At 35.5% G+C, this 27978-nt stretch overlaps 1 protein-coding gene across 1 annotated transcript; it reads left to right on the forward strand.

The window, feature by feature from the left end:
• Nucleotides 1-305: 305 nt before the first annotated feature.
• LOC306980666 (uncharacterized protein) lies at nt 306-27978 on the forward strand (the record flags this gene model as incomplete). Its single annotated transcript, XM_079580094.1, has 7 exons — nt 306-866; nt 7197-7339; nt 12537-12770; nt 12842-12947; nt 15696-15770; nt 15883-16038; nt 27823-27978. The coding sequence occupies exons 1-7, from the start codon at nt 351-353 to the stop codon at nt 27976-27978; spliced, it is 1386 nt and encodes a 461-aa protein (XP_079436220.1). The 5' UTR covers nt 306-350.

A 27978-nucleotide genomic window follows, 5' to 3' on the forward strand; every position in this document is an offset into this window, starting at 1 on the left:
TAAACTTCAGTCCTGGATCAGTCCTGGTCTGTGACTTGGTTCAGTCCTGATCTGAGACTCCTGGTCTCTCAGGTTTAGTCCTGGTGTGAGCACCGGTCCTGGTCTCTGAGCCTCTGTCCTGGTGTGAGCCTCGGTCCTGGTCTGAGCCCCGGTCCTGGTCTCTCGGTTTGGTCCTGGTCTGACCCCTCTGTCCTGGTCTCTTGGTTTGGTCCTGGTCTCTTGGTTTGGTCCTGGTCTCTTGGTTTGGTCCTGATCTCTTGGTTTGGTCCTGGTCTGAGCCTCGGTCCTGGTCTCTTGGTTCGGTCCTGGTCTGACCCCTCGGTCCTGGTCTGAGCCCCGGTCCTGGCGTGATGCTGGACTCGGTGCTCTTCCTGCTGGAGCGGCTCTTCGTGCTCGTGCACATCCCGGTGTCGCTGCCCCGCCTGGTGCAGGTGGAGCCGTGCTCTCGCAGGGATCATGTGTCGTGGACGCGCTTCACGCGCGGGGACCTGCTGGAGGTGCCGCGCACGCTCTTCACGCACTTTGGGATTTACCTGGGCGACGGGCGCGTGGCGCACCTCATCCCGGACGCTCTTCCGCTCGTGGGCGCTGACGCTGGGCGCTCGGTCACCAACACGCGGCTGGTTCTGGGCGTCCTGTGTAAGACGGCGAGCGTGAGGCTCGACTCTGTGGACGACTTCGCCTACGGCGCCGACGTCCTGCTGAACCGGGACGACGCGCTTCACGCTCCTCTGCCCGGGGAGGAGAGCGCCAAGCGGGCGGAGCAGCTGCTCGGGAGCGTCCGCTACAGCCTCCTCTGGAACAACTGTGAGCACTTCGTCACGCACTGTCGGTACGGACGAGCACGAAGCCACCAGACTGAGCAGGTACTTATATACACTTATATATACTTATATATACTTATATATACTTATATACTACTGTATACTTCTGCATACTATATACTTATACACACGCACTGTCGGTACGGACGAGCGCGAAGCCACCAGACTGAGCAGGTACTTATATACACTTATATATACTTATATATACTTATATATACTTATATATACTTATATACTACTGTATACTTCTGCATACTATATACTTATACACACGCACTGTCGGTACGGACGAGCACGAAGCCACCAGACTGAGCAGGTACTTATATGTACTTATATGTACTTATATATACTTATATATACTTATATACTACTGTATACTATATACTTATATACTACTGTATACTATATACTTATACACACGCACTGTCGGTACGGACGAGCACGAAGCCACCAGACTGAGCAGGTACTTATATGTACTTATATGTACTTATATATACTTATATATACTTATATACTACTGTATACTATATACTTACACACGCACTGTCGGTACGGACGAGCGCGAAGCCACCAGACTGAGCAGGTACTTATATACACATTTATACTTATATACACTTATATATACTTATATACTACTGTATACTATATACTTATATACTACTGTATACTATATACTTATATACTACTGTATACTATATACTTATACACACGCACTGTCGGTACGGACGAGCACGAAGCCACCAGACTGAGCAGGTACTTATATGTACTTATATATACTTATATATACTTATATATACTTATATATACTTATATACTACTGTATACTACTGCATACTATATACTTATACACACGCACTGTCGGTACGGACGAGCACGAAGCCACCAGACTGAACAGGTACTTATATACACTTATATATACACTTATATATACTTATATGTACTTACATATACTTATATATACTTATATATACTTATATACTGCTGTATACTACTGCATACTATATACTTATACACACGCACTGTCGGTACGGACGAGCACGAAGCCACCAGACTGAGCAGGTACTTATATTTACTTATATATACTTATATATACTTATATACTGCTGTATACTACTGCATACTATATACTTATACACACGCACTGTCGGTACGGACGAGCGCGAAGCCACCAGACTGAGCAGGTACTTATATATACTTATATGTACTTATATATACTTATATATACTTATATACACTTATTATATATACTTATATACACTTATTATATATACTTACATATACTTATATATACTTATATATACTTATATACACTTATTATATATACTTATATATACTTATATACTACTGTGTACTTATACTTATACACACGTATACTAATATACTACTGCATACTATATACTTATACACACGCACTGTCGGTACAGACGAGCGCGAAGCCACCAGACTGAGCAGGTACTTATATACACATATATACTTATATACTACTATATACTACTGTATACTATATACTTATACTTATACACACATATACTTATATACTACTGTGTACTATATACCAGAGGTGGGAGTAAGTCACTAAATGCAAGTCCAAGTCATGGGGTCAAGTCAAGTCTTGCTTTAGGCAAGTCACTCAAGTCACTCAAGTCACTCAAGTCACTCAAGTCTCTCAAGTCACTCAAGTCTCTCAAGTCACTCAAGTCACTCAAGTCTCTCAAGTCTCTCAAGTCACTCAAGTCTCTCAAGTCTCTCAAGTCACTCAAGTCACTCAAGTCACTCAAGTCACTCAAGTCACTCAAGTCACTCAAGTCACTCAAGTCACTCAAGTCTCTCAAGTCACTCAAGTCTCTCAAGTCTCTCAAGTCACTCAAGTCACTCAAGTCTCTCAAGTCACTCAAGTCACTCAAGTCACTCAAGTCACTCAAGTCACTCAAGTCTCTCAAGTCACTCAAGTCTCTCAAGTCACTCAAGTCACTCAAGTCACTCAAGTCTCTCAAGTCACTCAAGTCTCTCAAGTCACTCAAGTCACTCAAGTCACTCAAGTCACTCAAGTCTCTCAAGTCACTCAAGTCTCTCAAGTCACTCAAGTCACTCAAGTCTCTCAAGTCACTCAAGTCTCTCAAGTCACTCAAGTCACTCAAGTCACTCAAGTCACTCAAGTCACAAATGCTTTTACTGCCTTTAATAACAGGTGCTTGACAAGATTTAGCGATTTTGAGAATTTAGACAAAAATCAGGCTTTTTAAAATCTCATGGATTTGGATTTTAAGTCTAATTAATATTTAATCACCAAAAATGTCATACTATATATGTTATACATGCTCCAGTCTATGTACAAAACTACAGGGACAGCATTTTAAGGAAGGGGGCCCGGGGGGGGCGACTTAAGAAAAAAATGAAACAGAGTCTTTTAAACATGAGCTGCTTTTCCTTGTAGTGTGAAATATAAAGATCAAATAATATTTTTATTTTTGTTATTTTCTGGCAGTTTTTCTGTCAGTGGTTCCCCTGTACTGCCCCGGCCCCTGTATACTCGGATTCGCCCCTGCTCAAAGTAGACTCAGCGTAGCCTTCAGTCCCGCTGTCACTGGGCTGTGGCGGCTGCGTAAAATAAGCTCTAAATGCTGTAACTTTGTGTTAATGCCTTAAAACATGGAAAAGCCCCGAGATTCCTGTCATGAATCAGCTCTGACATGGTGGTTCTGGAGGCTCCGTCTGCGCTGTAGGTCCAGAACATTGTTTCAAACGTTTTCCTGTAAATCTCCTCCTCTTCACTGTCTTTACAAAACTTTTCATGCACCAAAGAAATATTTCCTCCTGTCTTTTCCCGCTGTGTTGATCAGACGCCCCGTCTGGAAACCGAACACGCGTGTGGATAATCACCATAATGTAAACAAAGATGCGCCGCTTTTACCAAATGAATCCTGATCTTTCGACAGTTTCACTCAAATAAATAAAAACTATAAAGTCACTGCGAGTCATTGAGAGTCACTGGCCTCAAGTCCAAGTTAAGTCTCGAGTCACAAACAGCAAGTCCCAAGTCAAGTCAAGTCAAGTCAAGTCAAGTCTTTTCGGAGCTTTGGTCGAGTAAGTCTCAAGTCCCGAAAATTTCAACTCGACTGTAGTGAAGCTGTTCTTGTAGTGAAGCTGTTCTTGTAGTGAAGCTGTTCTTGTAGTGAAGCTGTTCTTGTAGTGAAGCTGTTCTTGTAGTGAAGCTGTTCTTGTAGTGAAGCTGTTCTTGTAGTGAAGCTGTTCTTGTAGTGAAGCTGTTCTTGTAGTGAAGCCTCTTGTAGTTTTTAATGTCGCTCCTGCAGGAGCTGAACCTCTGGTGGTTCATCGTGTCCGTGTGATTATTAAACTGTTAGAGGAACTAAAGACCTGACCTGGGTCACAGCTCTGCAACTGTAATGTATATACTTATACTTAGAAGTATATATACTTATACTTATAAGTATATAAGTATATATGCTTATACTTATAAGTATATATACTTATATGTGTGTATAAGTAGAAGTGTATATACTTATACTTAGAAGTATATAAGTATAAATACTTATACTTATATATACTTATAAGTATATATACTTATACTTATACACACCTATAAGTATATATACTTGTATACTCTCACAGCTCAGACTCTGTCGTATTAAAAATCAGACGATTTTTAAGCGACTTTGAAACTGGACCTTTTACTTTTCCCATAAATAATATGTGAGAAACTGCAGGGAAATAAACCCATCACTTCATCCTCTTAAGTCCTGGTTTAGTCCTGGTTTAGTCCAGGTTTAGTCCTGGTTTAGTCCAGGTTTAGTCCTGGTTTAGTCCTGCTTTAGTCCTGGTTTAGTCCTGGTTTAGTCCTGGTTTAGTCCTGCTTTAGTCCTGGTTTAGTCCTGGTTTAGTCCTGGTTTAGTCCTGGTTTAGTCCTGGTTTAGTCCTGGTTTAGTCCTGCTTTAGTCCTGGTTTAGTCCTGGTTTAGTCCTGGTTTAGTCCAGGTCTAGTCCAGCTTCTGTAAAAGTTTGTTCAGTTTGAGGCAAAAGGAAAAAAAAAAATTGTCGGAAAAACCTCAAACAAGAGGAGCTTTCACCTCACCCCCCCCCCCCCCCCCCCCTTCACCCCTCCTCCTCCCCCCCTCCCTGAGAGTCTGGAGCTGAATCTAGGTCAAGACAGAACCAAACCAGGACTAAACCAGGTCTAAAGAGGAGGTTTCGAGTCTCTGGTTTCAGAGACTTCCTGTAATCAGCACAGACCTGGTCTGGGCCGGATCGGGGCCGGATCGGGGGCCGGATCGGGGCCAGATCGGGGCCGGATCGGGGCCGGATCGGGGGCCGGAGGGAGACCAGACTAAACGCCGCAGTGTTTAGGCGCTGGTTAGTTACAGATGTTCAGTTTCTCTGAGTCCTCCTCACACCTGGAGGTGAAATCCTTTAGTTTCTCCCTCACAGACCGTCATCAGTGAGTCTGTGGAGCAGGGGCAGATCTACAGGGGGGCACGGGAGAGCGGCCACCCCAGTATAGGTCTTGTCTTAATTTTTTGTTTTTGTTTAAAGAGTGGGTATTCTGCTTTTTTCAGTCCCATAGCACCAGTCTATATCACACTACGATGATGACAAACCTGTTGGTTTGTAAATGCAGTAAATTAGAATAACTGCCTTGTATAAAATGTCTCTCTCAAAATGGCTGTAGTGAATGTCTTGAAATCGGCCTCTGTCTCTTTAAGAACCTCTGAGCCTTTAGACACGCCCCCTCCACACGCTGTCTGTGGCATCAGTGGGGAGGGGGCTCTGCTGAGGAGCAGTGGTTGGTTACTCGGCTGGTGACCAAAGCTCGGAGGCGTCTCCAGGAGGTGCGGGCGTTCCTAGGAGGACTCGGGCAAACCTATCCCTAAAATGGCCGCCATCAGAGTTTTTACAGATTACTCAGAAATACGTGAATGTGCCAAGGCAACACTTCAGGCATGTTTTTAATGAGGGAGTGACAGAATAACATGATGGAAAGCTTGAAAAAGTCCTGTTTTACTCTGACTCCGCCCTCCTCTTTGTTGCACTTCCTGTTTATGTTTTTCTTGACTCCGCCCCCCTGTTAGTGTTCTTCTCTGACTCCGCCCTCCGTGTGTTGCACTTCCTGTTTATGTTTTTCTTGACTCCGCCCCCCTGTGTGTTGCACTTCCTGTTTATGTTTTTCTTGACTCCGCCCCCTGTGTGTTGCACTTCCTGTTTATGTTTTTCTTGACTCCGCCCCCATGGATCTATCATAATAAAGCCGCCCCCCCTGTTTCAGTTCCTGTGTGTGTTCTTCTCTGACTCCGCCCCCCGTGTGTTGCACTTCCTGTTTATGTTTTTCTTGACTCCGCCCCCCTGTTGCACTTCCTGTTTATGTTTTTCTTGACTCCGCCCCCCTGTTGCACTTCCTGTTTATGTTTTTCTTGACTCCGCCCCCCTGTTTCAGTTCCTGTGTGTGTTCTTCTCTGACTCCGCCCCCTGTGTGTTCTTCTCTGACCCCGCCCCCCTGTTGACTCCGCCCCCCTGTGTGTGTTCTTCTCTGACTCCGCCCTCCTGTGTGTGTTCTTCTCTGACTCCGCCCCCCCGTTTCAGTTCCTGTGTGTGTTTTGCTCTGACTCCGCCCCCCTGTTGACTCCGCCCCCCCTGTGTGTTGCACTTCCTGTTTATGTTTTTCTTGACTCCGCCCCCTGTTTCAGTTCCTGTTTGTGTTTTACTCTGACTCCGCCCTCCTCTTTGTTGCACTTCCTGTTTGTTTTTCTTGACTCCGCCCCCCTGTGTGTTGCACTTCCTGTTTATGTTTTTCTTGACTCCGCCCCCCCCTGTGTGTTGCACTTCCTGTTTATGTTTTTCTTGACTCCGCCCCCCTGTGTGTTGCACTTCCTGTTTATGTTTTTCTAGACTCCGCCCCCTGTGTGTTGCACTTCCTGTTTATGTTTTTCTTGACTCCGCCCCCTGTTTCACTTCCTGTTTATGTTTTTCTTGACTCCGCCCCCCTGTTTCACTTCCTGTTTATGTTTTTCTTGACTCCGCCCCCCTGTTTCAGTTCCTGTGTGTTCTTCTCTGACTCCGCCCCCCGTGTGTTGCAGTTCCTGTTTGTGTTTTGCTCTGACCCCGCCCCCTGTTGACTCCGCCCTCCCGTGTGTTGCACTTCCTGTTTATGTTTTTTCTTGACTCCGCCCCCTGTGTGTTGCACTTCCTGTTTATGTTTTTCTTGACTCCGCCCCCCTGTTTCAGTTCCTGTGTGTGTTCTTCTCTGACTCCGCCCCCTGTGTGTGTTGCAGTTCCTGTGTGTGTTCTTCTCTGACTCCGCCCCCCTGTTTGTTGCACTTCCTGTTTATGTTTATCTTGACTCCGCCCCCTGTGTGTGTTGCAGTTCCTGTCGTGGCTCCAGTCCGGGCTCCGGGACTCCAGGACGGTCCTGCTCTCGCTCCTGGCCTCGCTCCTGGTCCTGCTCCACTTCGGGTTTTCCGTGTGGACTCTGACGCCGTCGCTGCTGCTGCCGTTCACGCTGTGGATGTGCAGCTGAGGGGGCGGAGCTTCCGTCACTCAAACACGAACTCAAGACGCTCCTCTCAGAACTCTGGGGACGGATTTATCTGAATGTTCATTTAGTTTGTTATTATTGTTCCGTCCGAGCTGAAATGTAAATAAACCTTTTGCTAAAACAGAAATGCTTCGACTGATTTGAACGAGATCTGAACACGTCTGAACCTATTGTACATGTTTTAGGTTTGCGGGCTAGGGGAGGGGGCGGGGCTTCCTGATGTAAGTGCGTTTGGATTTAGATTTGAGATTCAAGTTCATCAGAAACACAAACTCTACGGAGCCCTGGAAGTGACGACAACAAACATTTGGGGGTTTGAAATAAGGAAATGTAAAAAATAAAAAACGCACACGACAAATGCTCTCGGGGTAAACTTTTTTATATTCTTTATTTAACCCCGTAACTCCCGCCTGAACCGAGCACTTTTTCTCCAGCTTTACCCCAATCCAAAAGCTTCTGGAAAAAAGGTGTGAAAATAGCAACAAAACTGAGATGAAAACAATGATGAAAATGTGAAAAAAGTGACAAAAAATTGACAAAAATTGACCCAAAAAAATCGAAAAATTTAAAAAAAAAATTGACAAAGAAGTGAGAAAATGTTATGAAAAATTTAGAAAAAATGGACAAAACAAATCGAAAAATTTGCCGAAAAAGTGACAAAAAAGTCACGAAAATTTGACAAAAATGAGTCGACTGCCCAACAAAAAAAGTGATGAAAAAAAATCTGATGTGAGGAAAAAGATCCATTTAGTTTTGTAGGTCTTTCAAATGAGGCGTTTCACTGGCCTTCAGGATTTGGGTGAAGCTGAACTGGAGAAAATGCTCTTGGTTCAGGCGGGAGTTAAGAGGTTAATAAATATAAAAAATATATATTTTTTAGTATTGTTATTTTTTTACACCACAAAGTATTTCGGGGGAGTTAGAAAATTATCTCGGAGAAAATCATCACTTTCCCCCGAGATCATTTGTGGTGTAAAAAAATAACACTAAAAAAAAAATGTTTTTATATTTCTTAAATAAAAAAATATATATTTTTTTTACCCCGAGATCATTTGTGGTGTGCGTTTTTTTATATTAATAAATGTTTTTTTTTTTTAAATACAAAATTGTATACATTTTTATATTTCTTAAAAAAATATATATATATAATTTTATTTTTTTTACCACCCAATTTTTTTTTGTCTGATGTCACTTCCAGGGCTCCGTACACAGTCACTTTGTGTTTTCATATAAAAATAAGGGTTTCATGAGTAAAAATTGTCATAAATGCAGATTTTTTTAAGCGACGAAATATAAATAATGGACAGAACCAGGTTTAATTTAATGGAAAAAAATGTACTCAGAGACGGGTAGTACTAACATCTACTCCAGTACATGAACTTTTTACTTTTTCCGCTGTGAGTAAATCCCTCGCGCTCCTTGTTCTTCAGAATTATTTAGTTTCTTTGTATTTTCTTTGTAAATATCTCAGTTGATGATGAAAGATGATTTTGCCCATTTTTATATATTTTCTTCATTATTCTTTCATTCATTCATTTTCATCAAATGACAAAAAAAATTACAAAAATTGAGAAAACTTTGACAAAAAATATGACAAAAAATTCCAAAAAATGAAAAAAAAATGAAAAAAAAAAAATGAGAAAAAAAAGACAAAAAATAAAAAAAATGGCCAAAAATTCCAAAAGAAGACAAAAAAATGGACAAAAAAATGACAAAAAAATGACAAAAAAATGACAAAAAATGACAAAAAATGACATAAAAGTGTGAAAACTTTGACAAAAAGATGTGACAAAAAATTACCAAAAAAAAGACAAAAAAAATAACCAAAAAAATGGACAAAAAATGACAAAAAAAATGACAATAAATTTACAAAGATGAGTTGAATACGCCCCCCCCCCCCCAAAAAAAAAAAAATGGAAATAAATCTGATGACGTGAGGAAAAAGATCCATTTAAATGAGTTTTGTAGATCTTAGCTTTCAAATGAGGTGTTACACTGGCCTACAGGATCTGGAATATATTTTTATTTAATTTTATTTCACCCCCAAATTGTTTGTGTCTTATGTCACTTCCTGGACTCCGCACAAAATTGTGAAAAGTGAGGGGAAAAAAACACTGTATTAAAAAAAAAGTGGGGAGAAAATCGAGGAAAATGTGGCAGTTTTTTTTCTTCCCTTTTGTCGTCAGTTCAGGACAAAGTCACGTCAATAAAGATGATTTTGCCCATTTTTATATATTTACTTCCTCATCGTCGTTTAGTTTTTGAAGAAACTCGTTCTTACTGGAAACATTTCTGCTTTTTGGGAGTTCAAAGCTCAGTAAATCTGTGAGGAATGAAGTTTGGCGTCTGCAGTTTCTGAAAGTTATGTGAAGAGTACATTTCTCGTGCTCCTTGTTCTTCAGAATCATTTAGTTTCTTTGTATTTTCTTTGTAAATATCTCAGTTTCTTCATGATTTTATATTTTGTTTCACACAGTTTATGGCGCCTTTCAAAATAAATCAGTCTTTTTTGCTCAAACAGTTTCTCACAGTACTCGAGTAAGTACTTTTTTACTTGAGTAAGTATTTTGGCGACTCTACATCTGGTCATTAGTTAAAAAAAATCTGTAAAAAAGTCAAAGTTCTCATTAAATCCACCAGGAATCACATCTGTAAAACTCTTTGTGTGTAAAAATCCAGATGTAGCTTCACAGACTCCACTCTAAGACTCCGGGAGGTTTTCCTGATGGATTTATTGAGCATGTTTTGTCGACATCTGCCGCCCCCTTGTGGACACAGGCCTTTACTACAATAGTGGAGAAATGCAGGGAAACAGATGAATACTTTTCCTTTTCTTTCAGGTCTTTTCTTTGGTTCTGAGCCTGTGTGTTTCCTCAGTGTGTTCAGAGTCTTTTCTAAACGGGTTGGATTTGGACAAAGCCGCTGCGTCACACGAGGATTAGGAGAGTTATTAAGGATTTCCAAAGCAAATCCCGGTCACTGCGCAACACGTCCGGAATCTGAGGCTCCAGAAGAACCGGGACAAACAAAAACCCCCAAAGAGGAAATGTCCAAACTCTTTAACCTCTTAACCCCCACCTGAACCAGGGCATTTCCCCCCAGTTCAGCTTTACCCAAATCTGAAAACTCACCTACACTGATCTTTTTCCTCACTTGTTTTTGTCACTTTTCTCTTTCTCTTTTGGTGCATTTTCTTCCTCGTCTAAATGTTGTTTCAAAGCTTTTTTCAAGAAGCTTTTAGATTTGGGTAAAGCCAAAATTGGATAAAAATATGCTCAGTCCAGGCAGGGGTGAAGAAAAAAAAAATGAAGATAAATAATTTTTAAAAAGTGTGATGAATAGAATTAAATATTTGTGGGGAAAAAAAGAAAGTTTGCACGAAATTAGGGGAAAATTGGAAAAGAAAAGAAAGAAAAAAATGGGGAAAAGTGTTTAAAAAAAAGGGAAGATAAAGTGGCAAAAATTATTAAAAGTGGAAATTTTTATTTTATGAGAATTTTTGAAAAAAATAGGAAAAAATTACGGAGCCCTGGAAGTGACATCAGACAAAAAAAATATGGGGGTAAAAAAAAAAAATGAAGAAATGTAAATATAAAAAATATCTTTTGTTTCTTTTACGGCACAAATTATCTCGGTTAAAAAAAAAATGCATTTTTTTTAACGAAATATTAAAAAAAAAAAATGTTTTACTCCACTCAACTGAGACGAAAACAATGATGGAAATGTGACAAAAAAGTGAGAAAACTTTGACAAAAAATGACAAAAAACGTGACAAAAAAATGACGAAAAATTACAAAAAAAGACAAAAAAAATGGCTGTGCCATTGCGATTGACTGCGGAAATGCGGGAAGCGAATGCAGAAATTGCATAAACACTTTAAAATGCATTAACTGGTTAAATCCCATAAAGTGGTTACTTTGCATAAATTGTTAATATTGCATAAACTTTTATATTCCATAAACTGGTCAAACTGTTGAAATGGCCTCAGTGCTTGATTGGCAGAAGCACAAATGGCTGAAAGGCCTGGAGTCTCCCCATTGGCTGGATTCCCCCATACACACCAATGCAAACATTTCAAACTCTCGTATAAAAAAACTGGAAAACTGCAGAAGGACAATTTTTTCTCAAAACCCACAAGTTGCAGAAGCTGAACATGCACAAAGTGCAGAAATTGCAGAAAATGCAGAAAAAAGTGCAGAAAAGCATGGATTTGCGGCAGCCCCATTATAAGTCAATGGGAAAAATCTCCGACATTTTGGTCGATTGCGGAAAAACCGTAAGTTGCAGAAGTCCCAAAAGTAACAGCGCCTTCTCCTCAACATGCGGAACATTTTGATGCATAACTTGCATAAATTGCACAAAGCGTGAAAGTGCTGAAAGCTCTAGAAAATCGGGAAAAAGATGGAAGAGGAATAATAATAAAGAACATGAAAACCAATAATTGACTGCGGAAGAATTCCACAGTCAATTATTGACAAAAAAATAACAAAAAAATGACAAATAATGTGACAAAAAATGTGACGAAAAAATGACAAAAAAAAGACTAAAAACGACAAAAAAACACAATAAATTTACAAAAGTTAGTTGAATGGAAATAAATCTGATGACGTGAGAAAAAAGATCAATTTAAATGAGTTTTGTAGATCTTAGCTTTCAAATGAGGTGTTACACTGGCCTACAGGATCTGGAATACATTTTTATTTTATTTCACCCCCAATTGTTTTTGCGTTATGTCACTTCCAGGACTCCGTACAAAATTGTGAAAAGTGAAAAAGAAAACACTGTATTAAAAAAAAAGGGAGAAATTTGGGGAAAATGTGGGAAGTTTTTTCTGCCCTTTTGTCGTCTGTTCAGGACAAAGTCACGTCAATAAAGATGATTTTGCCCATTTTTATATATTTTCTTCCTCATCGTCGTCATGGAGAAAGTTCTACAAACACTGAGATGTTTATTTGTGTCGACCTCCTGCAGCTGAACAAAGATTTACTCAGAGGGATTTTGGATCTGGTTCAGTTTTTGAAGAAACTCGTTCTTACTGGAAACATTTCTGCTTTTTTGGAGTTCAAAGCTCAGTAAATCTGTGAGGAATGAAGTTTGGCGTCTGCAGGAGTTTCTGAAGTTGTGTGAAGAGTAATCCTGTAAAGCCCTGACTCCGCCCCCTGCCCTCAGTATAAACCTGCTCAGGCTGGACCTTTCAGCTGCTCACTGTGGACCTTTCAGCTGCTCAGGCTGGACCATGTTCTCTCTGGGTTTGCTGCCGCTGCTCTGCGCCGCTCTGACCCCGCCCCCAAAGGAACAGGAAGAGGAAGTGAGCGGGAGGAAGTACGAGTTCCGGCGCGGGGATCTGCTCGAGGTCCCGCGGACGCTCTTCATCCACTTCGGGATCTACCTGGGCTCAGGAAGGTCAGTTTGAAAAGAGCTCCAGCTGAAGGAGCAGGATCACAAAGCTTTAGATGTTTCCTCTCGTGTGTCAGAGTCGCCCATTTCATCCCTGACGTGATGCCGGCGATCAGCAGCGACCAGACCAAGATCCAGAAGATGGTGACCAACACCAGGCTCGTGCTGGGCGTCCTGCTGAAGGTAAACACAGGAGGAAGAGGAGGAAGAGTCCACTGGTCCTGCTGAAGGTAAACACTCAGGAGGAAGAGGAGGAAGAGTCCACTGGTCCTCCTGAAGGTAAACACAGGAGGAAGAGGAGGAAGAGTCCACTGGTCCTGCTGAAGGTAAACACAGGAGGAAGAGGAGGAAGAGTCCACTGGTCCTGCTGAAGGTAAACACAGGAGGAAGAGTCCACTGGTCCTGAAGGTAAACACTCAGGAGGAAGAGGAGGAAGAGTCCACTGGTCCTCCTGAAGGTAAACACAGGAGGAAGAGGAGGAAGAGTCCACTGGTCCTGCTGAAGGTAAACACAGGAGGAAGAGGAGGAAGAGTCCACTGGTCCTGAAGGTAAACACTCAGGAGGAAGAGGAGGAAGAGTCCACTGGTCCTGCTGAAGGTAAACACTCAGGAGGAAGAGGAGGAAGAGTCCACTGGTCCTGCTGAAGGTAAACACTCAGGAGGAAGAGTCCACGAGGTCCTGCTGAAGGTAAAAAAAAGCTAAAAAGTGACCAAACTGACAAAAACTCAACAAAAACAAGACAAAAATCAAGCAAAAAAAAAAAAAAATCCAACAAAAAAAAGAGAAAAAAGAAAAAAATAGTAAAAATCCAGCAAAAAAAGAGAAAAATCAAAAAAAAAAAATATATAAATAAAAAAATAAAAGTAAAAATCCAGCAAAAAAAAGATAAAAATCCAACAAAAAAGACAAAAATCCAGCAAAAAAAAGGTAAAAATCCAACAAAAAAAGACAAAAATCCAGCAAAAAAAAGATAAAAATCCAACAAAAAAAGACAAAAATCCAGCAAAAAAAAGGTAAAAATCCAACAAAAAAAAGATAAAAATCTAGCAAAAAGAAAAAACAAAAATCCAACAAAAAAAAGAGAAAAAAGAAAAAAAAAGTAAAAATCCAGCAAAAAAGAGAAAAATAAAAATAAATAAATAAATAAATAAAATAAAAGTAAAAATCCAGCAAAAAAAGAGAAAAATAAAAAAAAAAAAAAAAATAAATAAAAAAATAAAAGTAAAAATCCAGCAAAAAAAAGATAAAAATCCAACAAAAAAAGACAAAAATCCAGCAAAAAAAAGGTAAAAATCCAACAAAAAAAGACAAAAATCCAGCAAAAAAAAGATAAAAATCCAACAAAAAAAGACAAAAATCCAGCAAAAAAAAGGTAAAAATCCAACAAAAAAAAGATAAAAATCTAGCAAAAAGAAAAAACAAAAATCCAACAAAAAAAAGAGAAAAAAGAAAAAAAAAGTAAAAATCCAGCAAAAAAGAGAAAAATAAAAATAAATAAATAAATAAATAAAATAAAAGTAAAAATCCAGCAAAAAAAAGATAAAAATCCGACAAAAAAAAAGAGAAAAAAAAAAAAAAAAGTAAAAATCCAACAAACAAAAGATAAAAATCCAGCAAAAAAAAGACAAAAATCCAGCAAAAAAAAGGTAAAAATCCAACAAAAAACAAGATAAAAATCCAGCAAAAAAAAGATAAAAATCCAGCAAAAAAAGACAAAAATCCAGCAAAAAAAAGGTAAAAATCAAACAAAAAAAAGATAAAAATCCAGCAAAAAAAGACAAAAATCCAGCAAAAAAAAGGTAAAAATCAAACAAAAAAAAGATAAAAATCTAGCAAAAAAAAAGACAAAAATCCAGCAAAAAAAAGGTAAAAATCAAACAAAAAAAGACAAAAATCCAGCAAAAAAAAGACAAAAATCCAGCAAAAAAAAGGTAAAAATCAAACAAAAAAAAGACAAAAATCCAGCAAAAAAAAGGTAAAAATCAAACAAAAAAAGACAAAAATCCAGCAAAAAAAAGACAAAAATCCAGCAAAAAAAAGGTAAAAATCAAACAAAAAAAGACAAAAATCCAGCAAAAAAAAAGATAAAAATCCAGCAAAAAAAGGTAAAAATCCAACAAAAAAAGACAAAAATCCAGCAAAAAAAAGGTAAAAATCCAACAAAAAAAAGATAAAAATCTAGCAAAAAGAAAAAACAAAAATCCAACAAAAAAAAGAGAAAAAAGAAAAAAAAAGTAAAAATCCAGCAAAAAAAGAGAAAAATCAAAAAAAAATAAAAAAATAAAAAAAATCAAATTAAAAATCCAGCAAAAAAAAAGATAAAAATCCAACAAAAAAAAAGAGAAAAAAAAAAAAAAAGTAAAAATCCAACAAACAAAAGATAAAAATCCAGCAAAAAAAAGACAAAAATCCAGCAAAAAAAAGGTAAAAATCCAACAAAAAAAAGGTAAAAATCCAACAAAAAAAGACAAAAATCCAACAAAAAAAAGATAAAAATCCAGCAAAAAAAGACAAAAATCCAGCAAAAAAAGGTAAAAATCAAACAAAACATAAATAAAAATCTAGCAAAAAAAAGACAAAAATCCAGCAAAAAAAAGGTAAAAATCAAACAAAAAAAAGACAAAAATCCAGCAAAAAAAAAGGTAAAAATCAAACAAAAAAAATGATAAAAATCCAGCAAAAAAAGGTAAAAATCCAGCAAAAAAAAAGGTAATAATCCAACCAAAAAAAAAAGTGATAAAAAAGTGACAAAAACACATGAGGGAAATAAAAAGTGAGGACAGAGGAGAGAATGGATTTGGTTTTGGCGGGTGGTAAGAGGTTAAAGTAAGTTTATAAATGAAAGGCCAGTCCATGGGGGCCCTTGGCTGTTAGGGGGAAACACAGGAGGAAACGTCCACTCCTGATCTTCATAACATCTTCCTGTTGCAGCGAGGCTCGGTGCGGGTGGACTCGGTCGAGGACTTCGCCTACGGCTCCGAGATCCTCGTCAACCCCACGGACGAGGTTTGAATCAGTTTCTTTCAAAGTGACTCGTTACACTGGCCGAAGCTTTTAGATTCGGGTAAAGCCGACCTGGGGGAAACGCTCAGCTCAGGTGTGTCTGGTTTTGTGGCAGGTCTGCAGCAGCCGCGCCCCTCTGGACTCCGAACTCGTGGCCGTCAGAGCGGAGAGGCTGTGTGGACACGCCCCCTACAGCCTCCTGTGGTTCAACTGCGAGCACTACGTCATGTTCTGCAGATACGGCACCAGCATGAGCTTCCAGACCACGCAGGTATGAGCTTCACCATGCAGGTATGAGCTTCACCGCAGGTATGAGCTTCACCACACAGGTATGAGCTTCCAGACCACGCAGGTATGAGCTTCCAGACCACGCAGGTATGAGCTTCACCACGCAGGTATGAGCTTCCAGACCACGCAGGTATGAGCTTCTCCACGCAGGTATGAGCTTCACCACAGGTATGAGCTTCACCACACAGGTATGAGCTTCACCACGCAGGTATGAGCTTCACCACAGGTATGAGCTTCACCGCAGGTATGAGCTTCACCACGCAGGTATGAGCTTCACCACAGGTATGAGCTTCACCACGCAGGTATGAGCTTCACCACGCAGGTATGACTAAAATCCAGCAAAAAAAAAAGACTAAAATCCAACAAAAAAAAGACAAAAATCCAACAAGAAAAAGACAAAAATCCAACAAAAAAATGTCAAAAATCCAACAAAAAAATGTCAAAAATCCAAAAAAAAAATGTCAAAAATCCAACAAAAAAATGTCAAAAATCCCCCAAAAAAATGTCAAAAATCCAACAAAAAAATGTCAAAAATCCAACAAAAAATGACAAAAATCCAACAAAAAAATGTCAAAAATCCAACAAAAAAAATGACAAAAATCCAACAAAAAAATGACAAAAATCAAACAAAAAAAAGACAAAAATCCAACAAAAAAAGAGAAAAATCCAACAAAAAATGACAAAAATCCGACAAAAAAATGACTAAAATCACCGCAGGTATGAGCTTCACCACGCAGGTATGAGCTTCACCACGCAGGTATGACTAAAATCCAGCAAAAAAAAAAGACTAAAATCCAACAAAAAAAAGACAAAAATCAAACAAAAAAAAGACAAAAATCCAACAAGAAAAAGACAAAAATCCAACAAAAAAATGTCAAAAATCCAACAAAAAAATGTCAAAAATCCAAAAAAAAAATGTCAAAAATCCAACAAAAAAATGTCAAAAATCCAACAAAAAAATGTCAAAAATCCAACAAAAAAATGTCAAAAATCCAACAAAAAATGACAAAAATCCAACAAAAAAATGTCAAAAATCCAACAAAAAAATGACAAAAATCCAACAAAAAAATGACAAAAATCAAACAAAAAAAAGACAAAAATCCAACAAGAAAAAGAAAAAAATCCAACAAAAAAATGTCAAAAATCAAACAAAAAAATGACAAAAATCCAACAAAAAAAAGACAAAATTCGACCAAAAAAATGACAAAAATCCGACATAAAAACGACAAAAATCCAACAAAAAAATGACAAAAATCCAACAAAAAAAGAGAAAAATCCAACAAAAAATGACAAAAATCCGACAAAAAAATGACTAAAATCACCGCAGGTATGAGCTTCACCACGCAGGTATGAGCTTCACCACAGGTATGAGCTTCACCACGCAGGTATGAGCTTCACCACGCAGGTATGAGCTTCACCACGCAGGTATGAGCTTCACCACAGGTATGAGCTTCACCACAGGTATGAGCTTCACCACGCAGGTATGAGCTTCACCACGCAGGTATGAGCTTCACCACAGGTATGAGCTTCACCGCAGGTATGAGCTTCACCGCAGGTATGAGCTTCACCACAGGTATGAGCTTCACCACAGGTATGAGCTTCACCACAGGTATGAGCTTCCAGACCACGCAGGTATGAGCTTCACCACAGGTATGAGCTTCCAGACCACGCAGGTATGAGCTTCTCCACGCAGGTATGAGCTTCTCCACAGGTATGAGCTTCACCACAGGTATGAGCTTCCAGACCACGCAGGTATGAGCTTCTCCACAGGTATGAGCTTCCAGACCACGCAGGTATGACTAAAATCCAGCAAAAAAATGACAAAAATCCAACAAAAAAAAGACGAAAATCCAGCAAAAAAAAGACAAAAATCCAACGAAAAAATGACTAAAATCCAACAAAAAAATGACGAAAATCCAACGAAAAAAAGACAAAAATCCAGCAAAAAAAAGACAAAAATCCAGCAAAAAAAAGACAAAAATCCAACAAAAAAAAGACAAAAATCCAGCAAAAAAGTGACAAAAATCCAGCAAAAAAAGACAAAAATCCAACAAAAAAAAGACAAAAACTCGACCAAAAACCGACAAAAATCCAGCAAAAAAATGACAAAAATCCAGCAAAAAAAAGACAAAAATCCAACAAAAATCCAACAAAAATCCGACAAAAAAAAGACAAAAATCCAACAAAAAAAAGACAAAAATCCAGCAAAAAAGTGACAAAAATCCAGCAAAAAAAGACAAAAATCCAACAAAAAAAAGACAAAAACTCGACCAAAAACCGACAAAAATCCAGCAAAAAAATGACAAAAATCCAGCAAAAAAAAGACAAAAATCCAACAAAAATCCAACAAAAATCCGACAAAAAAAAGACAAAAATCCAACAAAAAAAAGACAAAAATCCAACAAAAAAATGACAAAAATTAGACAAAAATTAGACAAAAATCCACAAAAAAAAAGACAAAAACTCGACCAAAAAAACGACAAAAATACGACAAAAATACGACAAAAATCCACCAAAAAAAAGACTAAAATCACCGCAGGTATGAGCTTCACCACGCAGGTATGAGCTTCACCACACAGGTATGAGCTTCACCACAGGTATGAGCTTCACCACAGGTATGAGCTTCACCACGCAGGTATGAGCTTCTCCACGCAGGTATGAGCTTCACCACAGGTATGAGCTTCACCACAGGTATGAGCTTCACCACAGGTATGAAAAAAATTCAACAAAAAAGTGACAAAAATCCAACAAAAAAATGACAAAAATCCAGCAAAAAAATGACAAAAATCCAGCAAAAAAAGACAAAAATCCAACAAAAAAATGACAAAAATCCAACAAAAAAATGACAAAAATCCAACAAAAAAATGACAAAAATACAGCAAAAAAAAGACAAAAATACAGCAAAAAAAGACAATAATCCAACAAAAAAATGACAAAAATCCAACAAAAAATGACAAAAATTCGACAAAAAAAAGACAAAAATTCGACAAAAAAATGACAAAAATCCAACAAAAAAATGACAAAAATCCAACAAAAAAATGACAAAAATCCAACAAAAAAATGACTAAAATTCGACCAAAAAAAGACAAAAATCCAACAAAAAAAGACAAAAATCCAACAGAAAAATGACTAAAATCCAACAAAAAAATGACAAAAATCCTACAAAAAAATGACAAAAATCCAACAAAAAAATGACAAAAATCCAGCAAAAAAAGACAAAAATCCAACAAAAAAATGACAAAAACTCGACCAAAAACCGACAAAAATCCAACAAAAAAATGACAAATATCCAACAAAAAAATGACAAAAATCCAACAAAAAAATGACAAAAATCCAACAAAAAAATGACAAAAATCCAACAAAAAAAGACTAAAATCACCACAGGTATGAGCTTCACCACAGGTATGAGCTTCTCCACAGGTATGAGCTTCACCACAGGTATGAGCTTCACCACGCAGGTATGGGCTTCACCACAGGTATGAGCTTCACCACAGGTATGAGCTTCACCACGCAGGTATGGGCTTCACCACAGGTATGAGCTTCACCACAGGTATGAGCTTCACCACACAGGTATGAGCTTCACCACGCAGGTATGAGCTTCACCACGCAGGTATGGGCTTCACCACAGGTATGAGCTTCACCACAGGTATGAGCTTCACCACAGGTATGAGCTTCACCGCAGGTATGAGCTTCACCACGCAGGTATGGGCTTCTCCACAGGTATGAGCTTCACCACAGGTATGAGCTTCCAGACCACGCAGGTATGAGCTTCACCGCAGGTATGAGCTTCACCACGCAGGTATGGGCTTCACCACAGGTATGAGCTTCACCGCAGGTATGAGCTTCACCACGCAGGTATGAGCTTCACCACAGGTATGAGCTTCACCACAGGTATGACTAAAATCCAACAAAAAAAGACAAAAATCCAACAAAAAAAAGACAAAAATCCAACAAAAAAATGACAAAAATCCAGCAAAAAAAAGACAAAAATCCAACAAAAAAAAGACAAAAATCCAGCAAAAAAGTGACAAAAATCCAGCAAAAAAAGACAAAAATCCAACAAAAAAAAGACAAAAACTCGACCAAAAACCGACAAAAATCCAGCAAAAAAATGACAAAAATCCAGCAAAAAAAAGACAAAAATCCAACAAAAATCCAACAAAAATCCGACAAAAAAAAGACAAAAATCCAACAAAAAAAGACAAAAATCCAACAAAAAAATGACAAAAATTAGACAAAAATTAGACAAAAATCCACAAAAAAAAGACAAAAACTCGACCAAAAAAACGACAAAAATACGACAAAAATACGACAAAAATCCACCAAAAAAAAGACTAAAATCACCGCAGGTATGAGCTTCACCACGCAGGTATGAGCTTCACCACACAGGTATGAGCTTCACCACAGGTATGAGCTTCACCACAGGTATGAGCTTCACCACGCAGGTATGAGCTTCTCCACGCAGGTATGAGCTTCACCACAGGTATGAGCTTCACCACAGGTATGAGCTTCACCACAGGTATGACTAAAATCCAGCAAAAAAATGACAAAAATCCAACAAAAAAATGACAAAAATCCAACAAAAAAAGACAAAAATCCAACAAAAAAAAGACAAAAATCCAACAAAAAAATGACTAAAATCCAACAAAAAAATGACTAAAATCCAACAAAAAAAAGACAAAAATCCAACAAAAAAATGACAAAAATCCAACAAAAAAATGACTAAAATTCGACCAAAAAAAGACAAAAATCCAACAAAAAAATTACAAAAATCCAACAAAAAAATGACAAAAATCCGACAAAAAAAAGACAAAAATCCGACAAAAAAACGACAAAAATCCACCAAAAAAAAGACAAAATTCGACCAAAAAAAGACAAAAATTCAACAAAAAAGTGACAAAAATCCAACAAAAAAATGACAAAAATCCAGCAAAAAAATGACAAAAATCCAGCAAAAAAAGACAAAAATCCAACAAAAAAATGACAAAAATCCAACAAAAAAATGACAAAAATCCAACAAAAAAATGACAAAAATCCAGCAAAAAAAAGACTAAAATACAGCAAAAAAAGACAATAATCCAACAAAAAAATGACAAAAATCCAACAAAAAATGACAAAAATTCGACAAAAAAAAGACAAAAATTCGACAAAAAAATGACAAAAATCCAACAAAAAAATGACAAAAATCCAACAAAAAAATGACAAAAATCCAACAAAAAAATGACTAAAATTCGACCAAAAAAAGACAAAAATCCAACAAAAAAAGACAAAAATCCAACAAAAAAATGACAAAAATCCAACAAAAAAATGACAAAAATCCAACAAAAAAATGACAAAAATCCAGCAAAAAAAGACAAAAATCCAACAAAAAAATGACAAAAACTCGACCAAAAACCGACAAAAATCCAACAAAAAAAAGACAAAAATCCAACAAAAAAATGACAAAAATCCAACAAAAAAATGACAAAAATCCAACAAAAAAAGACTAAAATCACCACAGGTATGAGCTTCACCACAGGTATGAGCTTCTCCACAGGTATGAGCTTCACCACAGGTATGAGCTTCACCACGCAGGTATGGGCTTCACCACAGGTATGAGCTTCACCACAGGTATGAGCTTCACCACGCAGGTATGGGCTTCACCACAGGTATGAGCTTCACCACAGGTATGAGCTTCACCACGCAGGTATGGGCTTCACCACAGGTATGAGCTTCACCACAGGTATGAGCTTCACCACAGGTATGAGCTTCACCGCAGGTATGAGCTTCACCACGCAGGTATGGGCTTCTCCACAGGTATGAGCTTCACCACAGGTATGAGCTTCCAGACCACGCAGGTATGAGCTTCACCGCAGGTATGAGCTTCACCACGCAGGTATGGGCTTCACCACAGGTATGAGCTTCACCACAGGTATGAGCTTCACCACGCAGGTATGGGCTTCACCACAGGTATGAGCTTCACCACAGGTATGAGCTTCACCACGCAGGTATGACTAAAATCCAACAAAAAAAAGACAAAAATCCAACAAAAAAATGAAAAAAATCCGACAAAAAAATGAAAAAAATCCAACAAAAACATGACTAAAATCCAACAAAAAATGACAAAAATCCAACAAAAAATTGACAAAAATCCAACAAAAAATGACAAAAATCAAACAAAAAATTGACAAAAATCCAACAAAAAAAAGACAAAAATCCAACAAAAAAATGACAAAAATCCAACAAAAAATGACAAAAATCCAACAAAAAAATGACAAAAATCCAACAAAAAATGACAAATATCCAACAAAAAAAAGACAAAAATCCAACAAAAAAATGACAAAAATCCAACAAAATAATGACAAAAATCCAACAAAAAAAAGACAAAAATCCAACAAAAAAAATGACAAAAATCCAACAAAAAAATTGACAAAAATCCAACAAAAAAAAGTCAAAAATCCAACAAAAAAATGTCAAAAATCCAAAAAAAAACAAAAACAAAAATCCAACAAAAAAATGAAAAAAATCCAACAAAAAAAATGAAAAAAATCCAACAAAAACATGACTAAAATCCAACAAAAAATGACAAAAATCCAACAAAAAATTGACAAAAATCCAACAAAAAATGACAAAAATCCAACAAAAAATTGACAAAAATCCAACAAAAAAAAGACAAAAATCAAACAAAAAAAATGACAAAAATCCAACAAAAAATGACAAAAATCCAACAAAAAAATGACAAAAATCCAACAAAAAACTGACAAAAATCCCACAAAAAAAAGTCAAAAATCCAACAAAAAAATGTCAAAAATCCAAAAAAAAACAAAAACAAAAATCCAACAAAAAAATGACAAAAATCCAACAAAAAAATGACAAAAATCCAACAAAAAAAAGTCAAAAATCCAACAAAAAAATGTCAAAAATCCAACAAAAAAAGACAAAAATCCAACAAAAAAATGACAAAAATCCAACAAAAAAATGACAAAAATCCAGCAAAAAAATGACAAAAATCCAACAAAAAACTGACAAAAATCCAGCAAAAAAATGACAAAAATCCAACAAAAAACTGACAAAAATCCAACAAAAAAATGACAAAAATCCAACAAAAAACTGACAAAAATCCCACAAAAAAATGTCAAAAATCCAACAAAAAAATGACAAAAATCCAACAAAAAAATGACAAAAATCCAACAAAAAAATGACAAAAATCCACAAAAAAATGACAAAAATCCAACAAAAAAATGACAAAAATCCAACAAAAAATGACAAAAATCCAACAAAAAATTGACAAAAATCCAACAAAAAAAAGACAAAAATCCAACAAAAAAAAATGACAAAAATCCAACAAAAAATGACAAAAATCCAACAAAAAAAAGTCAAAAATCCAACAAAAAAATGTCAAAAATCCAAAAAAAAAACAAAAACAAAAATCCAACAAAAAAATGACAAAAATCCAACAAAAAAATGACAAAAATCCAACAAAAAAAAGTCAAAAATCCAACAAAAAAATGTCAAAAATCCAACAAAAAAAAGACAAAAATCCAACAAAAAAATGACAAAAATCAAACAAAAAAATGACAAAAATCCAACAAAAAAAAGACAAAAATCCAACAAAAAAAAGACAAAAATCCAACAAAAAAAATGACAAAAATCCAACAAAAAATGACAAAAATCCAACAAAAAAAAGTCAAAAATCCTACAAAAAAATGACAAAAATCCAACAAAAAAATGACAAAAATCCAGCAAAAAAATGACAAAAATCCAACAAAAAACTGACAAAAATCCCACAAAAAAATGTCAAAAATCCAACAAAAAAATGACAAAAATCCAACAAAAAAAAGACAAAAATCCAACAAAAAAAAGACAAAAATCCAACAAAAAAATGACAAAAATCCAACAAAAAACTGACAAAAATCCCACAAAAAAATGTCAAAAATCCAACAAAAACATGACAAAAATCCAACAAAAAAAAGACAAAAATCCAACAAAAAAAAGACAAAAATCCAACAAAAAAATGACAAAAATCCAACAAAAAACTGACAAAAATCCCACAAAAAAATGTCAAAAATCCCACAAAAAAATGTCAAAAATCCAACAAAAAAATGACAAATATCCAACAAAAAAAAGACAAAAATCCAACAAAAAAATGACAAAAATCCAACAAAAAACTGACAAAAAATCCCACAAAAAAATGTCAAAAATCCAACAAAAAAATGACAAAAATCCAACAAAAAAATGACAAAAATCCAACAAAAAATGACAAAAATCCAACAAAAAATGACAAAAATCCAGCAAAAAAATGACAAAAATCCAACAAAAAAATGCCAAAAATCCAACAAAAAAAAGACAAAAATCCAACTAAAAATGACAAAAATCCCCAAAAAAAATGACAAAAATCCAAAAAAAAATGCCAAAAATCCAACAAAAAAATGCCAAAAATCCAACAAAAAAAAGACTAAAATCCAACAAAAAATGACAAAAATCCAACAAAAAAAAGACAAAAATCCAACAAAAAATGACAAAAATCCAGCAAAAAAATGACAAAAATCCAACAAAAAAATGCCAAAAATCCAACAAAAAAAAGACAAAAATCCAACAAAAAAATGAAAAAAATCCAACAAAAAATGCCAAAAATCCAACAAAAAAATGCCAAAAATCCAACAAAAAAATGACTAAAATTCAACAAAAAAATGACTAAAATCCAACAAAAAAATGACAAAAATCCCCCAAAAAAATGACAAAAATCCCAAAAAAAATGCCAAAAATCCAACAAAAAAATGCCAAAAATCCAACAAAAAAATGACAAAAATCCAGCAAAAAAATGACAAAAATCCAACAAAAAAATGCCAAAAATCCAACAAAAAAAAGACAAAAATCCAACAAAAAAATGACAAAAATCCAGCAAAAAAAGAGAAAAATCCAACAAAAAAAAGACAAAAATCCAACAAAAAATGACAAAAATCCAACAAAAAAAAGACAAAAATCCAACAAAAAATGACAAAAATCCAACAAAAAAAAGACAAAAATCCAACAAAAAAAAGACAAAAATCCAACAAAAAAAATGACAAAAATCCAACAAAAAAATGACAAAAATCCAACAAAAAAAGACAAAAATCCAACAAAAAAATGACAAAAATCCAGCAAAAAAATGACAAAAATCCAACAAAAAAGATAAAAATCCAACAAAAAATGACAAAAATCCAACAAAAAAAATGACAAAAATCCAAAAAAAAAATGACAAAAATCCAACAAAAAAAGACAAAAATCCAACAAAAAAAATGACAAAAATCCAGCAAAAAAAGAGAAAAATCCAACAAAAAAAAGACAAAAATCCAACAAAAAATGACAAAAATCCAACAAAAAAAAGACAAAAATCCAACAAAAAATGACAAAAATCCAACAAAAAAAAGACAAAAATCCAACAAAAAAAAGACAAAAATCCAACAAAAAATGACAAAAATCCAACAAAAAAAAAGACAAAAATCCAACAAAAAAAGACAAAAATCCAACAAAAAAATGACAAAAATCCAACAAAAAAATGACAAAAATCCAACAAAAAATGACAAAAATCCAGCAAAAAAATGACAAAAATCCAACAAAAAAAGATAAAAATCCAACAAAAAAATGACTAAAATCCAACAAAAAACTGACAAAAATCCCACAAAAAAATGTCAAAAATCCAACAAAAAAATGACAAAAATCCAACAAAAAAATGACAAAAATCCAACAAAAAAATGACAAAAACTCGACCAAAAACCGACAAAAATCCAACAAAAAAATGCCAAAAATCCAACAAAAAAAAGACAAAAATCCAACAAAAAATGACAAAAATCCAACAAAAAATGACAAAAATCCAGCAAAAAAATGACAAAAATCCAGCAAAAAAATGACAAAAATCCAGCAAAAAAATGACAAAAATCCAACAAAAAAATGACAAAAATCCAACAAAAAAAGACAAAAATCCAACAAAAAAATGACAAAAATCCAGCAAAAAAATGACAAAAATCCAACAAAAAAGATAAAAATCCAACAAAAAATGACAAAAATCCAACAAAAAAAATGACAAAAATCCAAAAAAAAAATGACAAAAATCCAACAAAAAAAGACAAAAATCCAACAAAAAAAATGACAAAAATCCAGCAAAAAAAGAGAAAAATCCAACAAAAAAAAGACAAAAATCCAACAAAAAATGACAAAAATCCAACAAAAAAAAGACAAAAATCCAACAAAAAATGACAAAAATCCAACAAAAAAAAGACAAAAATCCAACAAAAAAAAGACAAAAATCCAACAAAAAATGACAAAAATCCAACAAAAAAAAAGACAAAAATCCAACAAAAAAAGACAAAAATCCAACAAAAAAATGACAAAAATCCAACAAAAAAATGACAAAAATCCAACAAAAAATGACAAAAATCCAGCAAAAAAATGACAAAAATCCAACAAAAAAAGATAAAAATCCAACAAAAAAATGACTAAAATCCAACAAAAAACTGACAAAAATCCCACAAAAAAATGTCAAAAATCCAACAAAAAAATGACAAAAATCCAACAAAAAAATGACAAAAATCCAACAAAAAAATGACAAAAACTCGACCAAAAACCGACAAAAATCCAACAAAAAAATGCCAAAAATCCAACAAAAAAAAGACAAAAATCCAACAAAAAATGACAAAAATCCAACAAAAAATGACAAAAATCCAGCAAAAAAATGACAAAAATCCAACAAAAAAAGATAAAAATCCAACAAAAAAATGACTAAAATCCAACAAAAAAATGACAAAAATCCAACAAAAAAAATGACAAAAATCCAAAAAAAAAATGACAAAAATCCAACAAAAAAAAGACAAAAATCCAACAAAAAAATGACAAAAATCCAGCAAAAAAAGAGAAAAATCCAACAAAAAAAGACAAAAATCCAACAAAAAATGACAAAAATCCAACAAAAAAAAGACAAAAATCCAACAAAAAATGACAAAAATCCAACAAAAAAAAGACAAAAATCCAACAAAAAAAAGACAAAAATCCAACAAAAAATGACAAAAATACAACAAAAAAAAGACAAAAATACAACAAAAAAAATGACAAAAATCCAACAAAAAAATGACAAAAATCCAACAAAAAAAGACAAAAATCCAACAAAAAAATGACAAAAATCCAACAAAAAAATGACAAAAATCCAACAAAAAAATGACAAAAATCCAACAAAAACATGCCAAAAATCCAACAAAAAATGACAAAAATCCAACAAAAAAATGACAAAAATCCAGCAAAAAAATGACAAAAATCCAACAAAAAAAGATAAAAATCCAACAAAAAAATGACTAAAATCCAACAAAAAAATGACAAAAATCCAACAAAAAAATGACTAAAATTCAACAAAAAAATGACTAAAATCCAAAAAAAAAATGACAAAAATCAAAAAAAAAAAAGACAAAAATCCAACAAAAAAATGACAAAAATCCAAAAAAAAAATGACAAAAATCCAACAAAAAAAAGACAAAAATCCAACAAAAAAATGACAAAAATCCAGCAAAAAAAGAGAAAAATCCAACAAAAAAAGACAAAAATCCAACAAAAAAAATGACAAAAATCCAACAAAAAATGACAAAAATTCAACAAAAAAATGACAAAAATCCAACAAAAAAAAGACAAAAATCCAACAAAAAAAAGACAAAAATCCAACAAAAAAATGACAAGAATCCAACAAAAAAAGACTAAAATCACCGCAGGTATGAGCTTCACCACAGGTATGAGCTTCACCAAAATGTCTCCTCTTCTTCTGCAGTTCTGTAAGACGGTTCGGCGCCTGTTGCTGAGCCGGGCCGTTGCCAAGGCGATGTGGCTTCTGGGGGCGGGGCTCGTGCTGTACGCGCACGCCCTCGGCACGTGCACGCTCCTGCTGTTGGTCCTGATGCCCTTCCTCGTCTGGATGGCCTCGTGA

This window comes from Gobius niger (assembly GCF_951799975.1).
Source record: "Gobius niger genome assembly, chromosome: 21".
NCBI classification, from domain to species: Eukaryota; Metazoa; Chordata; class Actinopteri; order Gobiiformes; family Gobiidae; genus Gobius; species Gobius niger.